Source organism: Sorex fumeus, unplaced genomic scaffold, assembly GCF_029834395.1.
Source record: "Sorex fumeus unplaced genomic scaffold, SorFum_2.1 ptg000098l, whole genome shotgun sequence".
NCBI lineage: Eukaryota > Metazoa > Chordata > Mammalia > Eulipotyphla > Soricidae > Sorex > Sorex fumeus.
The window spans coordinates 78,644,221-78,665,045 of record NW_026606155.1 but is presented as its reverse complement, the minus strand read 5'-3'; the positions used below and the strand labels follow the sequence as shown (position 1 = coordinate 78,665,045).

Genomic DNA, 20,825 nt, shown 5'->3' with positions numbered 1-20,825 from the left:
TATGAATGTACATGTAAACTTTATTTTCCAAATAATCTTTCATTGTTTCCTTCCTCTCTCCCTCGACTCGTAGGAATTCAGGGCCTCCGAATTGCTTCGAAGTGGACTGGACAGATCCAAATACCTTTTGGTGAAAGAAGCCAAAATCATTGCTATGACTTGTACTCATGCTGCCTTAAAACGACATGACTTAGTCAAGTTAGGCTTCAAGGTAAAAACTTATTTTAGTTCCTTCATTCAATTTATTTTTCTCCTTTTCCCGTTTCCTTTTCCTTTCCCTTTCCATTCCTTCATTCTTCCCTCTCTTTTCCCCTCCCTCCTCTATTCTTCCTTCTCCTTCCCACTTCTCCCTGCGCCTGCCACCTCTCCCCTTCCCTTCATTGCCCTTTGAGATTGGCTCACTTAATTTCTAAGTTCATATATTAATTACTTAAAAATATCTCTTTTAAATAAACAAGGAAATAAACAAGGAAACTCCCCTTGTTTATATTAGTGAACTCTAAATCTAATATATCTAATCTAGTTACTATCAGTATGTCCTATACATAATGTTATAACAATATGATTGTCCAAACTCTTTAGTCACTAAGGTGTTTTAGTCTGTTTTCACTATCTTAAAAAAAAAATAAAATAAATCTCTGAACAGGAGCCCGAGAAATAGATAGTACAAGGTGGTAAGCCTCATGCCTTGCATGTGACCAACCCCTATTCAATGTCCAGCACCACGTAGTCCACCAAGTTTTACCGGGTACATCTCTGGATGCAATAAACTGCAGGGTTCCATCTTTTCTTATAGCTTAGGAGTGTACCACAGTTAGGCCCATCTCTTCCATTTCTTTTTTTCCTGATTTTCTGTCTGGTCAATCTATCCAATAGTGAGAGAGACTGTTAAAATCTGCTGCTACTGTTGTGTTTCTGGCAATATCTCTAGAGCTTGTTTGGAGGTTCTTGCTGGGGAACCCTCAACTTGTATACCTTCAACTGAAGAATGGCAGTTGCTGTTTGGGGAAGGTTGTCCTCTCTGACTCATGATGCAGCTTTGGAAAGGACACACATGGACCAATGAGGGTGGCAGGGGATGCAGGCCTACCCAGTCTGATCCGCTTAATCAATCCCAGTCATCAGTGGGATAACGTATTGGAGCCCCATCACTCTCACTTGCTGTCACTGCATCTTTCCTCAGATCTGTTAGCAATTGCTCTGTAAATCTTGATACTCCTTCATTTGATGGCACATATAAGTAAATGAGTGTAATGTTCTCTTGATGCATATAGATCTTTTGATAAATAAGTCACAGGTCAGCCTTCTCCATCATCTTGGCTACACCTTCATTTTACCTATTTTTTGTTTTGTTTTGCAACACTGCGTATATTTTAGGAGCACATTTTCATACCTTCAGATGTCTGTCATCCCATTACCAAAGCTCCAGAAACTCTTCACTCAGTCAGATGTACCTCCTTCTCCCTTGGGTCCTCATCCCCTCTCCCATCCTGGGAACCTCAGTTCCACAGTCTAACTACAAGGGGGTTTTTTTTGTATTTAAAGTAACTGACAATGCTCTGTGCTCCCTGGAAGGCAGGTAGGTGCTAAATTAATTCAAAGTGAAAAAATTGTTGCTATCTCTGTTGAAAAGCTTCTCGGCAAGGTGGGCAAATATGGTAATTTAATTAACAGGTAATATGAACTTGCCTTGTTGATGTCAGGTTAAGTTTTCATAAACACGAATGAGCATTTTCCACTTAAATATTTCATGCTGAGGAATGATATAGAATATTTTTAGAATTTGATATTAAATTGGATCAGTTAAGCAATAGGAAATGGTGGAATTATAATTTTTATTGATACTTTTGAGTAGCATCTCAAAGCAGATTCTACAAAACATTACTCGCAGTTTATCAGATTTTCATTAATCCTTATCTTTACATAAATCTAAAGATAGCTTGAATACTGAATGAGGTATCCCTTAGACTTTTTTATATTTTCAGTTTCAATATATTTTTATCAAGCTTACACATATCTGGTTAAAAAATTTTAAGAATATTATTATTTTTTAAATGCCAGCCTGATCTGTCCCCTATTTCCTTTGTCCTTTTCATTTATATCAAAGAATGTTAAGTTTCCATTTTAGGATTTGTCTTGATTGTGTTGTACCCGAGGAGGCATACATGCACTTTGGTCTTTCTTTTCTTTCCTATGACAAAACTCCTAGTATAGTTTTTTTGGTCATAGTTTTGCTTTGCAATTAAAATCTCCTTTTTAAAGAGCAGGATCTATAGATAGATTTGTGGCACCTAAATTGCATTAGATGTTCAGAATTGTTTTTCAGAGAGCAGACTCTTTAACCTGCCTTCTCCGAGCTACTCCCACTCTGTTGTGAGTATTGTATCTATTATCCTCAGAGTCCTTGCAGGGACTTCTGGCAACTGTGATTCTTTGAACTCCTCCTTCTTCTAAGCTCCCACCAGAATGACCTGATAAATCATAGCAGAAGGAAAATTTGGCATCTGTTAGTGCTAGAGAAGCAGGACTTGCCTAAACCTTCAGATAGTTTTCATTAGAAATAAGGCAGAATTAAACCTTTCATCATGTCCAGTGGAATCTAAATCAGGTACCAAACTTGGGCAGTTATAGATAGAAGCATATTTTAAATTAAATGAATAGCACAGAAATTGCAGAACGTATAAACAGTTAGCTTCAGAGCTTTTATGTGAATCAATAAGAGTATTTAGTTGTGTGAAAGGACTTCCATGTCCCCCCAGAAAACTAAAGAAAACTAGAGGGGCCAGAGTGATAGCACAGTGGGTAGGGCATTTGTCTTGCATGTGGCCGACCTGAGCTCGATCACCGGCATCTCATATGGTCCCCCAAGCACCGCCAGGAGGAATTCCTGAGTGCAGAGCAAGGAGTAACCCCTGAGCATCACCAGGTGTGACCAAAAAGCAAATAAATAAATAAAGGAAAGAAAACTAGAGAAGAAAAACCTTAAAAACAGAGAGTGGAAAGCCCATTAATTTGTAGTTAATGAGAGTTAAAAGAAGGTAGCACTGCACTGCACTGTCCTCCAGTTGTTCATCAATTTGCTCAAGCGGGCACCAGTAACGGCTCCATTGTGAGACTTGTTACTGCTTTTGGCATCTCGAGTACGTCATGAGTAGCGTGCCAGGCTTGTCATGTGGGTGGGATACTCTTGGTAGCTTGCTGGGCTCTCCGAGAGGGGTGGAGGAATTGAACCCGAGTCAGCTGCATGCAAAGCAAATGCCCTATGTGCTGTGCTATCACTCCAGCCCCAAAGAAGGTACTTTACCAATAAAAGTAGGAACAGGATATCATAAATAGCCGTCAGAATTAGAAGGGAGGAAAATAATAGAACACATTGATAGTAGATCTGGAAGAAAACTGGACAGATGAAAGAGGTCATCATCAAAGAAAAAAGAATAAAATTTATTTATGTTAAAGAAAGACTTTACTATTTTGAATGACTATGCAGCACCCAGCATCACAGGACACTTGGGCTAGTCGGAGGGTTCAGATAGTAAATTGTTGTGAAACAAAGGAACAGAGCACTGTGAACCACATTTTGTTTTGAGAAGAAAAGGTCTGGTAAAGTAGGCTTTAAGCTGGTATGTGTAGGGAGCTGTTGAGGAGTGAGAGTGGCATCGTGAAAGATCTAGCCCTAGGCCTCACGTATGCAAGATATGCACCTAATCGCTGAGCCTCACCTCTTACCCCATGAACTGATATTTTAAGAAAATTAGGGGAAAAAAAAAACAGAAGAAAAGTAAAGTGGGAAATACCTTCTAAGAAAATGAAACAGGTTACTGAAGGTGAAAACGAGTGAATAAGGAGTAAGTATGCTATCATATTAAATAGATGAAGAAGGCAGGGACTAGATTAAATCCAGACTTTGGTTAACCCATCTTGTACAGACCATCTTTCTTTACCCCAAAGACAATGAAGGGTTTGAAATCAGAAAGTAGTGTCTCCTAGTAACTGTTTTATCAATGGTTTATGGAAAGATAAAAAGAGATTGGAATTAGTAAAGAGATAGCTGGTAGTAATCAGAATGGTGGCTTGGACTAAGATGTAATGGTAGTAGAAGTGGAGAAAAATAATCAAAAGATTTGGAAGTAGGGGCCATAGTGATGATAGCATACTGGTAGAGCATTTGTCTTGCATGTGGCTGGGTTTTGGATGGCTAAAAAACAAACAGAAAAAATAAAAGAGATCTGGAAATAAAATTAGCGTGCTTTAAGTACAGATTGAATGCTTGGGGTGGAGAAGTGCGTTGTTGAGTGAGTACTAGGTAGAATTTACATGCAGCCTAAACATTTGCCCCCACCTCCCAAATTATCTAGAGGAAAAGTGTCAATAGAAAGAATATTATTATTAATCATAGAGTGTTTTTTAAATCATGTTGAACTTAAATAACTGAGTTGAAAATAACTAAGTTGATATTATAACCTAAGAAATGAGATCTCATTGTAGAGTTATATATTGAGGGGACTTTCTTAAAGTTGCAGGCTTGAATTGTAGATGCAGGAGTATAACGCTAAAAAAGATATTGAACTTTCTCTTTGGATCATTTATATATTGTTATTCTTATCTGAAATTTGGGGTTTTTTTTTTCTGGATGACACTACAGCTATGGTAATAATTGGTTTTAAGCTTTTGACTAACTTTCCTTTTTCTCTTTCTCAGTATGACAATATCTTAATGGAAGAGGCTGCTCAGATTTTGGAGATAGAAACATTTATACCTCTTCTTTTACAGGTAAGAAATTAAAAATCAAGAAAAATAAAGGATATCTTTAACATTTCTGAGGTTAGCATCAGAAAGCTTAGTGCTGGAGTACTAATTGCCATAATTATATATTCTCTTAGCCTTATTATATTTGATACATCTTTTAAGTCAACAAACTTTCTTTAATGTATTCACTAGTTTTTAGTATGTTTATAGTTCCTGGGAATACTACATTGTTAATCACTCACCAGAAGATAGATGAGCTATTATTTCATTTCTTTTGTTAAAGTTGCTTTTAGATTTATTTTTGAGTTCTCACTGAGTACATTGCTTTCCTGTATGCCTATATTCTCTTTAGCTAAATTGTAATAAAATATTTCTTCTTATACAGTAGTTTTTACTTATGGGAACATTAACAATAAAATATTGAATTACCAACCAAATTATTAAGAGAATGGCTTAATACTGGGTTCCAAAAGTTGCATTTCTATGCACCAAGTGAGTGAAGGCTTGGAATATGTTTCATCAGTCTATGTTTCAAGCAGCATGAAGACTTGTAGAGTAGGAAATGTATGAAAGTAATATAGGAAATTTAAAGGGAAATATATTTTACTGTTGGCATAGCATTCAGAACTCACTCCCAGCATACTTCTAATTCAATCTGCTCTCCCATTTTTCTTCTTGGGCACTGTATCTGTGCAACCTTTGGCTAATTCTGATCTAATCTACCAGACCGCTCTAAGTACCCTACCGTGCTTGCTTTTTCAATTCTTCTGCTCTCCCCTTTACACCATTAGCCAAGAGTGATGGTACCTACTATGCTTGGTTCAGATGTCATTCTATAAACTTGCCAGATGGCTCTCTGGAGCCAGGAAATAGTAAACTAATAAAATCACTTTGTGAATAGCAAGACTCTTATGTAATATATTGTTGAGTAGTGTGCTAATATTTTAGTATGAGTATTTTTCCTCCCTTTTCATTTCTAGAATCCGCAGGATGGTTTCAGCCGTCTTAAACGATGGATTATGATTGGTGATCATCACCAATTACCTCCAGTCATTAAGAACATGGCCTTTCAGAAATATTCTAACATGGAACAGTCTCTCTTTACTCGTTTTGTCCGGGTAGGAGTTCCTACTGTAGACCTTGATGCCCAAGGGAGAGCCAGAGCAAGGTAAAAGCAGGAGTGGCAGTCACGGGGGAGGAAGGGTTGGGAATTCTTCTATTTAAGGATATCCAAATAGCATCCATGATCCAAATAGCATCTTCTAGACTCAGCATTCCCCACTTTCCAAATTCTTACTGCCAACAAGTCAGAAGGCACCTGTTTTGTCTTGGTATGACGTATGGAATGAACAAATGATTTCCTTCACTTAATTTTTTTTTTTTTGAGTGGGTGTAAACCACATCCTGCAGTTCTCAGGGGTTACTCCTGGTGGACTGAGGGAACCATATAGGATGCCAGGGATCAAATCAGGTCAACCATGTACAAGGCATGCGCCCTATCTACTATATACTCTCAGTCTAGTCCGAGCTTCACTTTATTTTGATTTAAGTATCTGTACACATAGTTTATTTCCACTGTCCCTTCCTCTTTCTTTATATCCCCCAAAGGTATATGGTATAGCATCATTTTGAAATCTAAAGAGAAGTAAACACTGAGAAGGTGCAAAGACCCCATGTGTAGCTGAACATTTTCCTCAACTTTCAGACTCTTGATTGTTTAATTTAAGAGTTAAAGATGGCGTTTATCTCTGAGAACACTGGAACAGTCATTTAAATACTATACTGTTCTCTTTGGTTACTTGAAATAGAGAAGCAAAGGTTTGAAAAGCATTGCTAAAATGATTAGTATAACATGCGTGAAAAATTGAAACAATCCTTAGGAACTTATATATATTAAAATAGATTTTATTTGCTAACATTTTCTGCGTGGTGGGGGATTTGTCTTTGAAAGCCTTTGCAACCTCTACAACTGGCGGTACAAGAATCTAGGAAACTTGCCTCACGTGCAGCTTTTGCCGGAGTTCAGTACAGCAAATGCTGGTTTGCTGTATGATTTCCAGCTCATCAACGTTGAAGACTTTCAGGGAGTAGGAGAATCAGAACCCAATCCTTACTTTTATCAGGTAAGAAAAATATGTGGAGACAGAAAGGGAAAAAATTAAAGGTACAGGGGGGTTGGGCCACATCCTACAGTGCTCAGGACTTGCTCTTGACTCTGTGTTCAGGCAACACTTAATGGTGCTGCTCAAGAGGTCATATAGGGTTCCAGGGACCAGGGCTCAAACCCTGTCTGCTGTATGCAAGTGTAGCAGTTTACCTTACCTACTATATTTCTGAGGGGAGAAGGAAAAACTAAAACCCCATCTCATATACAGCACAAAAAAAATATTTTCAAATTTTCTAGAGAAGAATTAAAGATGTATTCACCAAAGAAAATAAATTGTAAACATAGTAGGAAGGGTTCAGTAGAGGTAGCCAGTAGACATCTGCGGCCGCACGATATCTTATTATGACATCTTATTATCTCATTCCTACTTTGGACAAATTGGCAGGCTACCGAATGTAGCCTGCCCACACGGCAGAGTCTGGCAAACTCCCCATGGCGTACCCAATATGCCAAATACCAGTAATAATGATGGATCTCATTCTCCTAAAGAGCCTTGAGTATAATCTCAGGGCTAGGATGAAGGAGACGTTACTGGGGCCTGCTCGAGGCAATTGACGAATAACAGGATGGTTGTGATTCGTGATAGTAGGAAGAGGAAAAGATTGATGATTATGGGGCCAGAACGATAGATAATACAGTGGGTTGGGTGTTGGCCTTGCACGTGGCCAACCTGGGTTCATTCAATCCTTGGAACCTCACATGTTCCTCCAAACCTGAGTGATCCTTGAACATGGAGCCAGAGTCAGCTCTCATCACTGCCAGGTGTGGCCCCAAAACAAACGATTGACATAATATTGGGGTTAAGAAAGGTTACTAGAAGTAAAAATTACTTCACAATATAATAAATGAATGAATTGGGGGAAGGACATGGGCATCCAAGGATCACTCTCAGCAACGCTTCACCATCAGTGCCAGGGCCCAAAGATGTGTTGGTCCTTGGACCTGTTATGCTGGGGGCTTTTGGGCTCACCTCGGCAGTGCTGAGTGCAGGGGATGGGGAGGGTGAGGGCCCAAAATTTATTTTTGACATTTAATAGCAAGTTAAAGTGTGAACATATATACAACTCTAATAAGTCTCTTAAAAAAAAAAAAACTCCAAAGGAAATGCTATCTGAACAAGAATATTGGGCTGCAGAGATATAGCACAGGGGTTACTGTGCTTGCCAGGAGCGAGTCCCATACTAGTTCAATTCCTGAACCACCTGTGTATGGTCCTCAGGGTGCTACAGGAGTGGTCCATGAGCACAAGCTGGGAGTATGCCCTAAGCACAGCCAACTTGGCCCAAAAATAAAAACAAGAATAAGAATATAATGCCAGATTTATGGCATATAGAAATCACTGGAATGTATGTTCACCTCTTACCATACTTGTAGTTGGGGATGTTTTAGGGAAATTCTGGTGGTCCTCTGCCCAGCAATTGTTACTTATGCCTAGCAATGTTGGACACTCTCCCAGGTCCACACCTGATGCTGATGGGAGAATTCCCAGGTCTATACCTGGCAATTGAGGGGCTATGTGATGCTGGGAACTGAACTCAGGACCTCACATATGTTGGCCATATACTCCACCACTTTGAGCTTTATCTTGAGCCCTAACACAAATTAGACCTACCTAAATGGCTTTCAATAGGGACTGGAGAGATAGCACAGCGGGTAGGGCGTTTGCCTTGCACGCGGCCAACCCAGGTTCGATTCCCAGCATCCCATATGGTCCCCTGAGCTCCGCCAGGAGTAACTCCTGAGTGCAGAGCCAGGAGTAACCCCTGTGCAACGCCGGGTGTGACCCAAAAAAATAAAATGTTCATAAATGGCTTTCAATTGAGATTAATTATAATATTACATAATCCATGTAAAGAAATGTTGCATAACCATTAAGCATGTAATGAGAATTACATGTAATGAGAACCATTAAGAATTCTGCTGTATGACATACTGAAAGTAGACTATAGACCAAACATGATTGCCACTCAATGCCTCTTTTGCAAACCACAACACCCAAAAGGAGAAAGAGAACAAAAGGAAATACCCTGCCACAGAGGCAGGGTGGAATGGGGGGAAGGAGGGTGGGAGGGATACTGGGACCCGTGGTGGTGGAAAATGGGCACTGGTGGAGGGATGGGTGTTTGATCATTGTATAATTGAAAGCCAAGCACAAAAATTTGTAAATCTACAACTGTACCTCACGGTGTTTCACTAATAAAATTTTTTTTTAATTTTTTTAAAAATTCTGCTGTATAAATAGAGAAAAAAATGATAGGTAGAAAAATACAGTGTCCTGCGTAATTTATTTTTAAGAGACTGCAATGCATACAGAAGTTTTTTTTATTTTGAGGGGCAAGGTAGTGCCATACCTGGTGGTGTTCAGGACTTCTGTCTGGGTCTGCACTCAGGCATCACTCCTGGTGGGTCTTGGGGACCATATGAAGTACCAAGGATTGATCACCTCCCCATGTTGGCTGCTTACAAGCCAACCACCTTGCCTGCTGTTCTACTTCTCTGGTCCCATATATAGAAGTTCATACAAAAATATCTCACAGCATATGTTTATGTGTGTGTGTGTATGTGTGTGTGTGTGTGTTTGTGTGTGTAACTCATATCTCAGGATATTTGTTTTTTAATATAAGGACTGATGTTTAGATGAATGTAATTTTCTACAAAAATAGAAAATGAAAAACTTTGCAGTTATGTCACTTCTCTTTTTCTTTTCTTCCAAATAAATTTAAATGAAGAAATAATTTAGTTTTTTGTCACCAACAGCCAGAATATAAATGGCATCACTATGGTTGATCCTGTAATTTCTCTGTTGCCTATACATGGAATCTAGCTCCTTTTTTAAAATTCCTATTGTGTTTTTCTTCTCTCATCTGTTACTTTCTGTTTAGTATTTACTAAGTTGAATTAAACATTAGCCTTTTTATGTATCCTTGATTTCAAGTTCAGTTAAGCTTTTGGTTTTAAGCTCCTTTCCCTACTCTTTAACTGGAGCTTTGTCACAATAAGCCAGGCTGACCATTTGGAAGCTACATTCTTTTTCAATCCCAAATGGTCTGGGAGAGGTGGCAACCTTAAGCAGAAAATCAAAACCAAAACACACATGCAAAACACTGAAAAGTATGAGAAAAATGAAGACACTCTGTCAATTCAAGAATTAAAGTACTGCTAGATTATGCCAGTGAACTAGATTCTATTGTGACCTTGATCCTTTATGTGAATTATTGCTTTCCCTCCCAGTAGCTACAGTACAGTTTAACTAAATATTAATACTGTTATTATTGTTTCCAGAAATTAGCCCTTAAGTTGGTAGTTCGTGATTATCCGAGTTTTGCAAATATATTGCAAATGTCAAAGCGAAATCGCTGCCACAAGCCCTATTTTTATTTAACAGTAGTAGTCTAGGGTAAGGTTATCTCTCACTTTTTATGAAAGGTGTTCAGTCATCCAAGTTATTAAGCCTTCACTGCTGAGATGTGATAAGTAAACAGTTATGCTCATTAGCCATTTTCTCTTTAAAAATTTAAAGGAAATAAATAAATGCACAATCTGGTTTTATTTGCATTACAGAATCTTGGGGAGGCAGAATACGTGGTAGCACTTTTTATGTACATGTGCTTGCTTGGTTATCCTGCTGACAAGATCAGTATTCTAACAACATACAATGGGCAAAAGCATCTGATTCGTGACATCATCAACAGACGATGTGGGAGCAATCCTTTGATTGGAAGACCAAATAAGGTATTTTTATGAGTATTATGTGTTCTCTCTTCATCATGTTGACAAGATGAAAAGATTTATTTATTATGACTTATTTATATTGTTCTACTTTGTCTCTCTGCTATCTCCTTTTGAGACATGTGAGGAAATGAAATAATAGAAACTATAAATTTGAGGTCATCCTACCTGACAATATTCCTGGTTTACTATGAATCTTTGTCTATCATGTTGAAGATTTTCATAGTAATGAGAGAAAAATGTTTCTGACACCTATTAGTGAAATGATAAATAATGAATTTATGTCCTGTTACAGTAAAAGAAGTAGGAAATCATCTTTCACTTTATTTTTATAAAAGTCTAAATTTTGCTGCTTTTTATTATATTTGTTATAAGGGCTTGTTTCTTTGTCCTGGTGATAGATTGTATTAAGCATTTAAACTTTAAAATCTTTTTTTTCTTTTTTTTTGGGGGGGTGTCATACCTGGTGATGCAAGGGGTTATTCCTGGCTCTGCACTGAGGAGTTACTCCTGGCGGAGCTCAGGGGACCATATGGGATGCTGGGAATCGAACCCGGGCCGGCCACGTGCAAGGCAAACGCCCTACCCACTGTGCTATCTCTCCAGCCCCCTAAACTTTAGAATCTTTTTTAACTTAATTTTTTATGTGATATGATGGAAAAATATCAGATAAAAATAAAGATCCTTGAGGGTCAACTAAATAGAAAAGAACAAAATCATATATAAAAATATAATATTGCCAGTAATGAAATTTGGACTTCAGTTGTGAACCCAGCTATATAAAAACTCACCTTTACTTGAAAATCATTGGTTTACTGAGATTAAGTTTCAGTGTTTATTGACTCGTTCTTTCAGTTCAATAATTGCTGTGTTTATGTAGCAATTATTTTAAGGGCAGGATTTTTATTTCTACTATATTATTTAACTTTCTCTAGATTTTTGTTCTTATGCTTTTGAAATGCACCATATTTCCTTTATTTTTTCTTTCTAGGTGACAACTGTTGACAGATTTCAAGGGCAACAGAATGATTACATTCTTCTGTCTCTAGTACGAACCAGGGCAGTAGGCCATCTGAGGTATGTCAGGAAAATTTTCTATTGGTCGCTCCTCTCTTCCATTTTGAATCTTAGTGACTAAATAGTTTAAAATTGTTTTAAGTTGAATAATAGTTAATGGCAACTTTTGGTGTTTTGTTTTAAAATAGAAAAAATATCTGAATTATTGTATAGTTAGCCACAACCAGTACTTCTGAATTTTTTTTATTCTTAAGTTTTCGGTAATTTTAGCTTTTTTTATTCTTTAATAACATTCAGAGATAAACTTTTATTATAAATCACTCATGTAGTTCATAGTGTATATATACCATATATAATGCACATGCATTATATATAGCTACATAGATCCTGTATCTATAAGAAACAATGTTGTAAAATACTAGGTAAAGATCAAAATCTCTTCAGAATAAATTCTTCATTGCAGAGGATTTGTGACTTTTGCCCACATAGGCTTCCAGCTTTTATGTTAGAAAAGAAATGAACAATGTTCTACCAGGATTAAGAATTTTCAGAATGAACTACCTTTTTTTTATCATTTATTGTGATGTATTTATGTGCTACAGATTTATAGCCCTAATATCTCCTTATTACAAAGCAGTATTTCGGTTTTATATAAACTTTTATATGATGTGCTTTCAAGACATAAGGGGAATTCATTTTTATTATTTTATTTTGTAGATATAAAAAGAAATTTTCCAAGCTTTCATAATGTTTTCAAGTCCAGGTCTCTTTGAAGCTTAATCTGGTGATCAGGTTACATTACTGATAACTTTCATGTGAAAGTAAGCAAACAAGTAATGTTTCCAAAAAAATATTTCAAGACAATAGCATTCTAAATTTTTACTTGAGTGTTAAGTTTAAGCTTGTAATTGGAAGCTAACTTTTCTAAAAAGCAATTTACTTTTTATATTGTGCAACATCAAGAGTTGCATGACTATAAGTTCTCAAAAAATGAATGCATGAATTTTGTTTGTTCTCCTTCCTGTCTCCCCATTTCCCCACCCTTTTTCTTATGCTGTAGTGCCCTCCCCAGATTCCTGTGACTTTATAGCTATGCTGTTCTTTGTCTGACTTTTCTGGAAATCTGAAGAAAAGAAAGATAATGATGATAAAATACTTTTTATAAATACTTCTATACTTATGGAGTACTTTCTTTGAAGAAAGAATTTCTAAAAATGAACTTGATGTAGTACTGGTTCTTTTGCACGTTAAATTTTCTTATCCAAAATACCTTTCTCTGAATTAGTCTATCATCTCTGTATTGGCCAAAATTTGCTTTTGAAAGTTCAGCTTCTTCCCTGCAGGAAGAAAGGAGAGATAGTGCTACTGGTGATGTTAATGCATATCAGTTTAACTTTTACTTAGGTAACTTAGATGCCTTAATTAGATTTTATCAGACTTCATAAAATCTTTTGGTTTGCAGATAAATATCTTAGGTTGTAAATTTTCTATTATGTTCAAACATATTTTGTTTTCCAAATTTTAAGACTAAGGAAATCTCCCTAATTTCTCTTTATGCTTTCATAGCAGTAATTCATATAATATATGCCTTCCTTATCCTGTTTTAAGGATACAATTTAATGATTCAATATTTCCCTGTATAATTCTATGATTTTTACTGTATTCATAGAATTAATGCAACTTTATTTAGAATTTTATAATGTTTTCATCACCGCATCCCCACCCCAACAAGAAATCTCATACATAGTTCTTGATCTATAGTAGTAAATCTGTAACACTACTGCCCAAAGGGGTATGCGTTCTCCTTTGACCTAAATGAACCTCTCAGTTTGTGTAGCAGAAGGGTGGTGGAGGTGGTGGTGGTGGTGGTGATGCTGTTGAAAGAGAAAGAAGAATTTCATCTTCTCCCTCAAAGGAACATTACTATTACTATGTACTTTACATCAAACCTACTTTCTGTTAAAAGAAATTAGGTCCATATCAAAGCCGTAAAGAGCCATAGAAAATGAGGTTGAATTAAATGAATTCCTCAATCTTGCATTCTCCAAAGACACAGAAAAGCCATTTGATAAATATTCCAATTTCTACTCCTTATTATACAGTCTTTATAACACTTGATTTCTATAAAACTCTAACACAGGATTAGGAATGATAGTTTTAGACTTTGATGAAAGTTTTCTCTTTTATAACATACTCAAAGAATCAAATAACCATCCAAAAGCATGTCAAGAAAATGGTCTTCGGTATTTAAAACTAATTTTTTTTCACTAAAGCACATTTCAATTAATAGTGAAGTGACATTTGATTTGATTAGTATGGCCACTTTTATAAATTTATTCAGTTCAAATAAATAAGCTCAAATAAAGTATTAAACAATTCTTGTTAAATGACAAAGAAAATTGACTATCTGATTCAGCTACGTATATAGCTGGATCATTTGGTTTAGCCATTTTGTTAGTTTATGTGAACATTGAGTAGTTCTGGACCAGACATTAAGTCTAAGTACTAGGATAAATATATAAATTAAATGTGGCATTGTTCTATATTATACTATATTTGTAATTACTATTATAAGTAAGTATAAAACAGAGTGGTTAGAGTTACCTTGGAAGTAAAGTGATTTATCTAGGAATATAAAACAGGGTGGTAAGAGTTAACCTAGGAAGCAAAATTTGACCTTGATCAAGCCTGGGGATTTGAGAAGTGAAAAAGTGGAAAGGGCTGGCTCAAACTGACACAGTTGTGATGATTCAGTAAATTGGTGACTGACAGCTAATTTGTATCCTAATACTAATATAGCTACTTAGATCACTTCGTGGTTTCCTTTTCCCTTTCTTCCCCCAAACAAGAGTCTGGTAATAATAAAGCACTAACTTTCTACTCTATTCAATCACATAACATTGGCCTATGTACAGTTTATTAAGTTTTTAAGAAACTTGGGTTTTTTAATTACCATATCCTAATAGATATGTATATATATGATAATAAAAATATAAGGGGGAAGCTCTGAAAATATATAATGGATCACGAAATATGCTAACTTGTTTTGTTTTCCAAAGGGATGTTCGACGCTTGGTGGTGGCCATGTCTAGAGCCAGACTTGGACTGTATATCTTTGCCAGAGTATCCCTCTTCCAGAACTGTTTTGAACTAACTCCAGCTTTCAGCCAACTTACAGCCCGTCCCCTTCATTTGCATATAATTCCAACTGAACCCTTTCCAACCAGTAGAAAGGTAGGTCCTTTTTTTAATTATTACATAGAGAAACACTTGGACCTTAGCAAGTAGAAACATCATCCCAGAGTTCTGATCATAACTTTGAGTGATTCTTACACAAAGAAGATGAATTAGATCTTCTGTGTGCAAGTATTTTAATACCTAGCTAACATTCATGAGTATTGAGCATCACAATTTGTTTCTTTATAGACATTATCTTGTTTTGTTTTGTCTTTTTTTTTTTTTTTTTTTTTTCAGAAATAGCCCTTTGATCTGTTTTCTTACTTAACTGCCAGAGTAGTGATACAACATAAGACACTTGCCAACTTGGGTTCAATTGCCGATACCCCATATAGTCCCCTGAGCCTGTCATGAGTGATCCTATAGTGCAGAACTAGGAGTAAGCCCTGAGCATAGCTGAGTGTGCCCCAAACCCTCCCCACCACCCACCAATGCCCACTTAAAAAAATAATCTTCTAAATAATCATTCTATATCTGTAAGTAAACTGATATTTTACTACCCTGAAATTGTCTTCAAAGTTTCTGTTTACTCTCTCCTAATGTCCACCTAGGGAATTGAATTCTCTTCATGAAGTTCTTATTGAACTCAAAACTACGCCTTTTTTTGTTTGTTTGTTTGTTTGTTTGTTTCATGGTGGGGATCAATTCAAGGGCCTCATACATACAACGCATGCAGTCTACCACTGCGCTACATCTATGGTCATCTAATACATAAGTCTTATGTCCGCCACACCTCTAATAGTACATACAATGAAAAACATGGATTTCTTTTGGACTATTAGCTTTTAGCTATATGTAACTTTTTTCTTTCTTTTTGTTCCCTCCCAGAAAAATGCTTTATTCAACTTAATGAACAATATGTCTTTTCTTTGAACAGGTTAGTTTAAAACCAAACAAAACTTATATGTAACTTTCTTTTTTTTGCCTTCTAGAATGGAGAAAGACCATCTCATGAAGTACAGATAATAAAGAATATGCCCCAGATGGCAAACTTTGTATACAACATGTATATGCATTTGATACAGACCACACATCATTATCATCAAGTAAGTTCTCTCAAAACTGACCTTATTTTTTTTGTAAGAAGAAATTCCTTTCAATAAATTACGTTACTTTTTTTAAAGTATCTGGTTCCTTGTGGAAACCATTTAAACCAAAGTAAATTGTTAATATCTATGTAACATCGACATTTATAAGACCTATTTGTATAGCTATAATTTGATTTGCAATTAAGTTCTGTATGTTTAAACCTTGTTATGGCATGTATATACCTATTAAACCTTAAAACACAGTCAAGGTAATGAGCATTTGGGCATTTGGGGTGGAGCGATAGCACAGTAGGTAGGGCTTTTGCCTTGCACGTGGCCCACCCGGGTTCGACTCCCAGCATCCTATATGGTCCTCTGAGCCCCTCCAGGAGTAATTCCTGAGTGCATGAGCCAGGAGTAACCCCTGTGCATTGTTGGGTAAGGTAAGGTAAAGGTAAAGGCCCTCCCGTTGATCATCGATTTGCTCGAGCGGGCCCAGTAACGTCTCCATTGGAGACTTTGTTGTTACTGTGTCTGGCATATCGAGTACGTCATGGGGAGCTTGCCAGGCTCTGCCATGCGGGCGAGATACTCTCGGTAGCTTGCCAGGCTCTCCGAGAGGGGCGGAGGAATCAAACTCAGGTCGGCCATGTTGGCTGCGTGCAAGGCAAACGCCCTACCGCTGTGCTAAAAAGAAAAACAACAACTACAACAAAAAGACAATGAGCATATTCATATCCTAGAAAATTTGTCACAAGCCCCTTGGGCATCTCTCTCATCCTTCACCAACATGTTTGTACTCAAGGCAACCAAGGATCTGCTGTCAATTAATAGAGATTAAACTCTATTTCTATGCACATTTTTTAAATAGACATATACAACCTGTTTTCTTTTTTTTCTTTTACCCACATTTATTCAAACTAATTATGTCTTGGGGGAATATTCAAAGATACAACTAGCTTGTGAAACAGATTGGCACTTTATTAAAAAACTGAATGTACATTCATCTTATCCATCCACTCTATACCTAGGATTTTACCCACGATAAGGTGCAGAGATTTTATTAGTAATAGCTAGTCAATTGAGCCTGAGCCTAAATATCTACCACCAGGTGAACAGGTAAACTCAGTGGGTTACCGTTCAGTAATGAAAGAAAAGAACTACTGATATATGCAAAAACAAGAGAGAACAAACCTCACATACCTACCCCCCAACCTCCCTTCAAATGAATTTGCATTTCTCTAATAAATGATGTCACCATCTTTTCCTGTGGTCATTTGCCAATTGTATATCATCTCACTCAAATGGGATTATTCTAATAAATTTTAAGATTATAATGATTATAGTACCCTTATCAAATACTTTTTTTAAATTGAATCACCATGAGATTCAGTTACAAAGCTTTCATTTTTGAGTTTCAGTCATACATTGATTGAACATCCATCCCTCTACCAGTGCACATTTTCCACCACCAGTGTCCCCAGTGTCCCCCCTCCCATCCTCACCTTCTCTCTGCCTCTATGGCAGTTTTGCCTATGTTGTCTCTACTTTCAAATACTTTTTTAATAAATATGTCTCATGATCTGTGATTTTTTAAATTTTATTTTAAATATTCTCAAAGAACAGAAATTATAAAATTTTTGTGAACTTCAATGTACAAGTTGTTATTTTGTGATTTACGGTTTGGGTTGGAGTTGGGAACCTCCAGGTGGTACTCAGAGGCCTGAGGGCCACTCCTAGCTATACTTGGCCATTGGGCTGGTGGTTCAGTGTGAGGGCTGCTACCTTAGCCTGGCAGTGCTCTACGCAGTGGCCTCCAGGCCCAAACCCAGCAAAGCTCAGGAGTACATGTGGTGCTGGGGATCAACCACTATACTATATCCCACCCCCAACTCATACTCTGTGTTTAGCCCAAGCCAAAATTGCAGTTGTTTTCGTCTAGAAGTGTTATAGTTTTATTGACATTTTTACGTATGATACATTTTTAGTTAAGTTCTATAAAAAGTCCAGGATAGAATCAGGGAAATATCTCTAAGAGCTTGAGAAAATGCTTAGCATTCAGAGACCCACTGTATGGTCAACCAAGCACCTGGAGGTTGGCCCAGTGATCCCCAGTACTTTTGAGCCCAAGAAGCATTGAGTTGAATATCACTGGGAATGATCCCCAAACCCCATAAGCATTGCTTGAGAGACTTCCATTCCATCCCCCACCCCCCCAAAAAAATAATAATATAAAAGAGGTTGTGTTTTAATCAGTTGCATATAGTTATCCAAATAGTTTAGCTACATTTCCTGAATAAACTACATTTTTCTCTATTGAGTTGCTTTGACATCTTTTTTTAATTAAAGAAAAAATATTTAATTGAGTTACAATAAATGACATAGCTTTGAGCATGCAGCATAACAATTCGATATTTGTACAATGGCAAAATGACCACAGTAAGTCTAATAGCCACCACGTTGTACTAAATCAGGACATGTAGTTACCGATTTTTTTTCTCTTTATGATGAAAACTTTAAAGATTTTGCCCTGTCATGTTAGTAAATAAATGAGTTGGTGGCACATATGTGCTTAAATTCAGGGATTTCTCTTCTTTTCTGTTGATCTGTTCTCCTGTCCTTTTGCTACCACATGACCTATCTTGGATTGGGTATATAGTAAACCTTGAAGTTATATGTAAGTCCTTCAGTTTTGTTCTTCGTCAGAATTGCTTTGGCTATTCCATTCCCTTACTTTTCTATTTTCTAGAAGTCTAAAAGCAGCTGGCCAGGTTGGTTGCTCCCCCAGCAAAATATGATGAGTTTTTAAGTAAGAATGTTTTAAAGAGTGGTAGTGCTTAGGATCAATTGGTGAGATTAACATATTCACAGTACTGAGTTTTTGTTTCTATAAATATGACACTCTGATTGTTTAGGTGTTCTTTGAATTCTCTTATCAGTATTTTACACTTTTAAGCACTCAGTCCTTACACATATATGTTTAGTCTTATGTTTTTGTCTGGGAGCCACTCAGAGTGGTGCTCAGGGATGACTCCTGGCTCTGCTCAGAGATGACTGTGAACAATGCTCAGGGGAAAAAAATGTGGTTCCAGAGATCAGACCAGAACTGTCCATATGCAAGGCAAACCCCTTACCCTCTGTATTGTCTCTCAGATCCCCTTGTGATTAGTTCTGTTGTAATATATTTCATATTTTTTGTTGCTACTGTTAGTGGTATTTTTAAAAAGTTTCCATTTCCAACAAGAAAACAGAATGGAGGAGAGAAGCCAAACCTTAGCTCCATAGTAAAGAGGAAAAGGGAAAGCCAGGATTCTAGAGCTGCCCGGTGTTGTGGTTGAATGGGATGGAAGGCTGTGCCCTGCCTTTCCCTTCCGGCATGGCCTTGTCTCAAGACTGGGTTCCTCCCCGCTCTCACAGGCCTCCTTGATTGGCCCTTTCTTAGGTTGGTATGGCAATTAGTCCTAATCAGCCACTATTTTCCAGAAGTGTTCCAGCAAATTACTCTGCTAAAAAAAATCTAAAAGCTTCTTCTTATGTTGTTTTCTTCTCTGAAGATATAATATGTACTTCGATCATCATTGTGTAATATCTATGTAAGCATATTCCAAGGCATCAGCAAAGCTGACGCCATTGTTATCAGAGTTGTTCCATCTCTAATTGTTGTTGCATCTATTAGAAATGAAACAACTCTGACAAGAAAATATTTGGTGAACAGTATTGGAGAGCTCTAAAGAATTACCTCTTCAGAAGATGTTCACCTGAGATCCTAACTTTTTTTTTTTTTTTGAACTCCTATTGATTTTTTTCTGTTTCTTTTTCTACTAGACTTTATTACAGCTCCCACCTGCTATGGTCGAAGAAAGTGAAGAAGTTCAAAGTCAGGAAATAGAATTGGAAACGGAAGAAGACTCCATGGCTTCTCAAGCTGATGTTCTACCCAGTGTAACAGAGGCCAGTTCCAGTCAGGAAACCGCAGCCCCTGATACTGAGGCCGCTTCCAGTCAGACAGGAGCCACTTCCGATCCAGAAGCCACCCCTGCTCTCTCTGGGGTCCCTGCCACTGTGGCAAAACCTGGAGCTGAACCAGAAGAGGCTGACACCCCTCAGGAGTCCACATCCACCCCAACTGAGACCAAGTAGCCCTTACCAGGGAGGACAATTTATTTATAAAATCTAAGGAAAATCACTTTGTTGTATTTTACATTCAAGTGGTACTAGTTTGTATCCATTCCTCATTTTTGTAACTAATTTCAATGTTTTTCTTCTTGGATATATTAAAATGTGGTTTTTGTATATGAAGAGCTCCAGTTTTATTTGTTTGGACAGAAGAATAAATGACCCTTCCTTTGACATTTTGATCAACTGTTATAGCTATAATGATTCCTAAATCAAGAGTTTTCTATTGAATAAAACTTCACACATTTTTAGTGAAATTCTCTTTTTTTGAAAAGGGATAAAATATGTTAAGATTAAGTGATTCTAAGCACGTATTCAAAGCAGTTTCTTCTGTTGTAGTGTAGGATATTCAAATCATACTGTTTTTATCTCCCCCACCTTCCTTCACTGTCTTGCTTGATAAAAAGGCATTGATGCACCTATTGGATTGACTGTATCTGAAGAACCTTTGAAGAATTAAGCAGGTACTACACAGTCACTGAAATGATTCTGTTTCTGTTTTTAAAGTGGTGAGTTTGTATGGAGATTCAACCCAGAAAGTCAAGCCAATAATATTTTTGAATAACCAGTATGTGCTCAACATGTAGTGGCCATGAATCAGACTATCATTTTAACAGTTGCTATATCAGAACACTTGTATTATAGAGTGAAGAATGGTAAATGAAGGTGATGGGATAATCAGGTGAAATGCCAAGAAAATGTACTAGGAAACCACATCTCCTTGT

At 37.1% G+C, this 20,825-nt stretch overlaps 1 protein-coding gene across 1 annotated transcript in view; it reads left to right on the top strand.

Annotated features, from left to right (window-relative positions):
- AQR (aquarius intron-binding spliceosomal factor) overlaps positions 1 to 20,575 on the top strand; it is a 99,807-nt gene extending 79,232 nt beyond the window's left edge. Inside the window, exons 27-35 of the mRNA XM_056133320.1 lie at positions 74 to 211; positions 4,699 to 4,770; positions 5,727 to 5,914; positions 6,698 to 6,869; positions 10,475 to 10,645; positions 11,634 to 11,719; positions 14,719 to 14,893; positions 15,829 to 15,942; positions 19,750 to 20,575. Of these exons, the coding sequence (XP_055989295.1) occupies positions 74 to 211; positions 4,699 to 4,770; positions 5,727 to 5,914; positions 6,698 to 6,869; positions 10,475 to 10,645; positions 11,634 to 11,719; positions 14,719 to 14,893; positions 15,829 to 15,942; positions 19,750 to 20,064 (1,431 nt within the window). The 3' untranslated portion in view covers positions 20,065 to 20,575. The remainder of the gene's footprint in view (positions 1 to 73; positions 212 to 4,698; positions 4,771 to 5,726; positions 5,915 to 6,697; positions 6,870 to 10,474; positions 10,646 to 11,633; positions 11,720 to 14,718; positions 14,894 to 15,828; positions 15,943 to 19,749) is intronic.
- Positions 20,576 to 20,825: the final 250 nt, after the last annotated feature.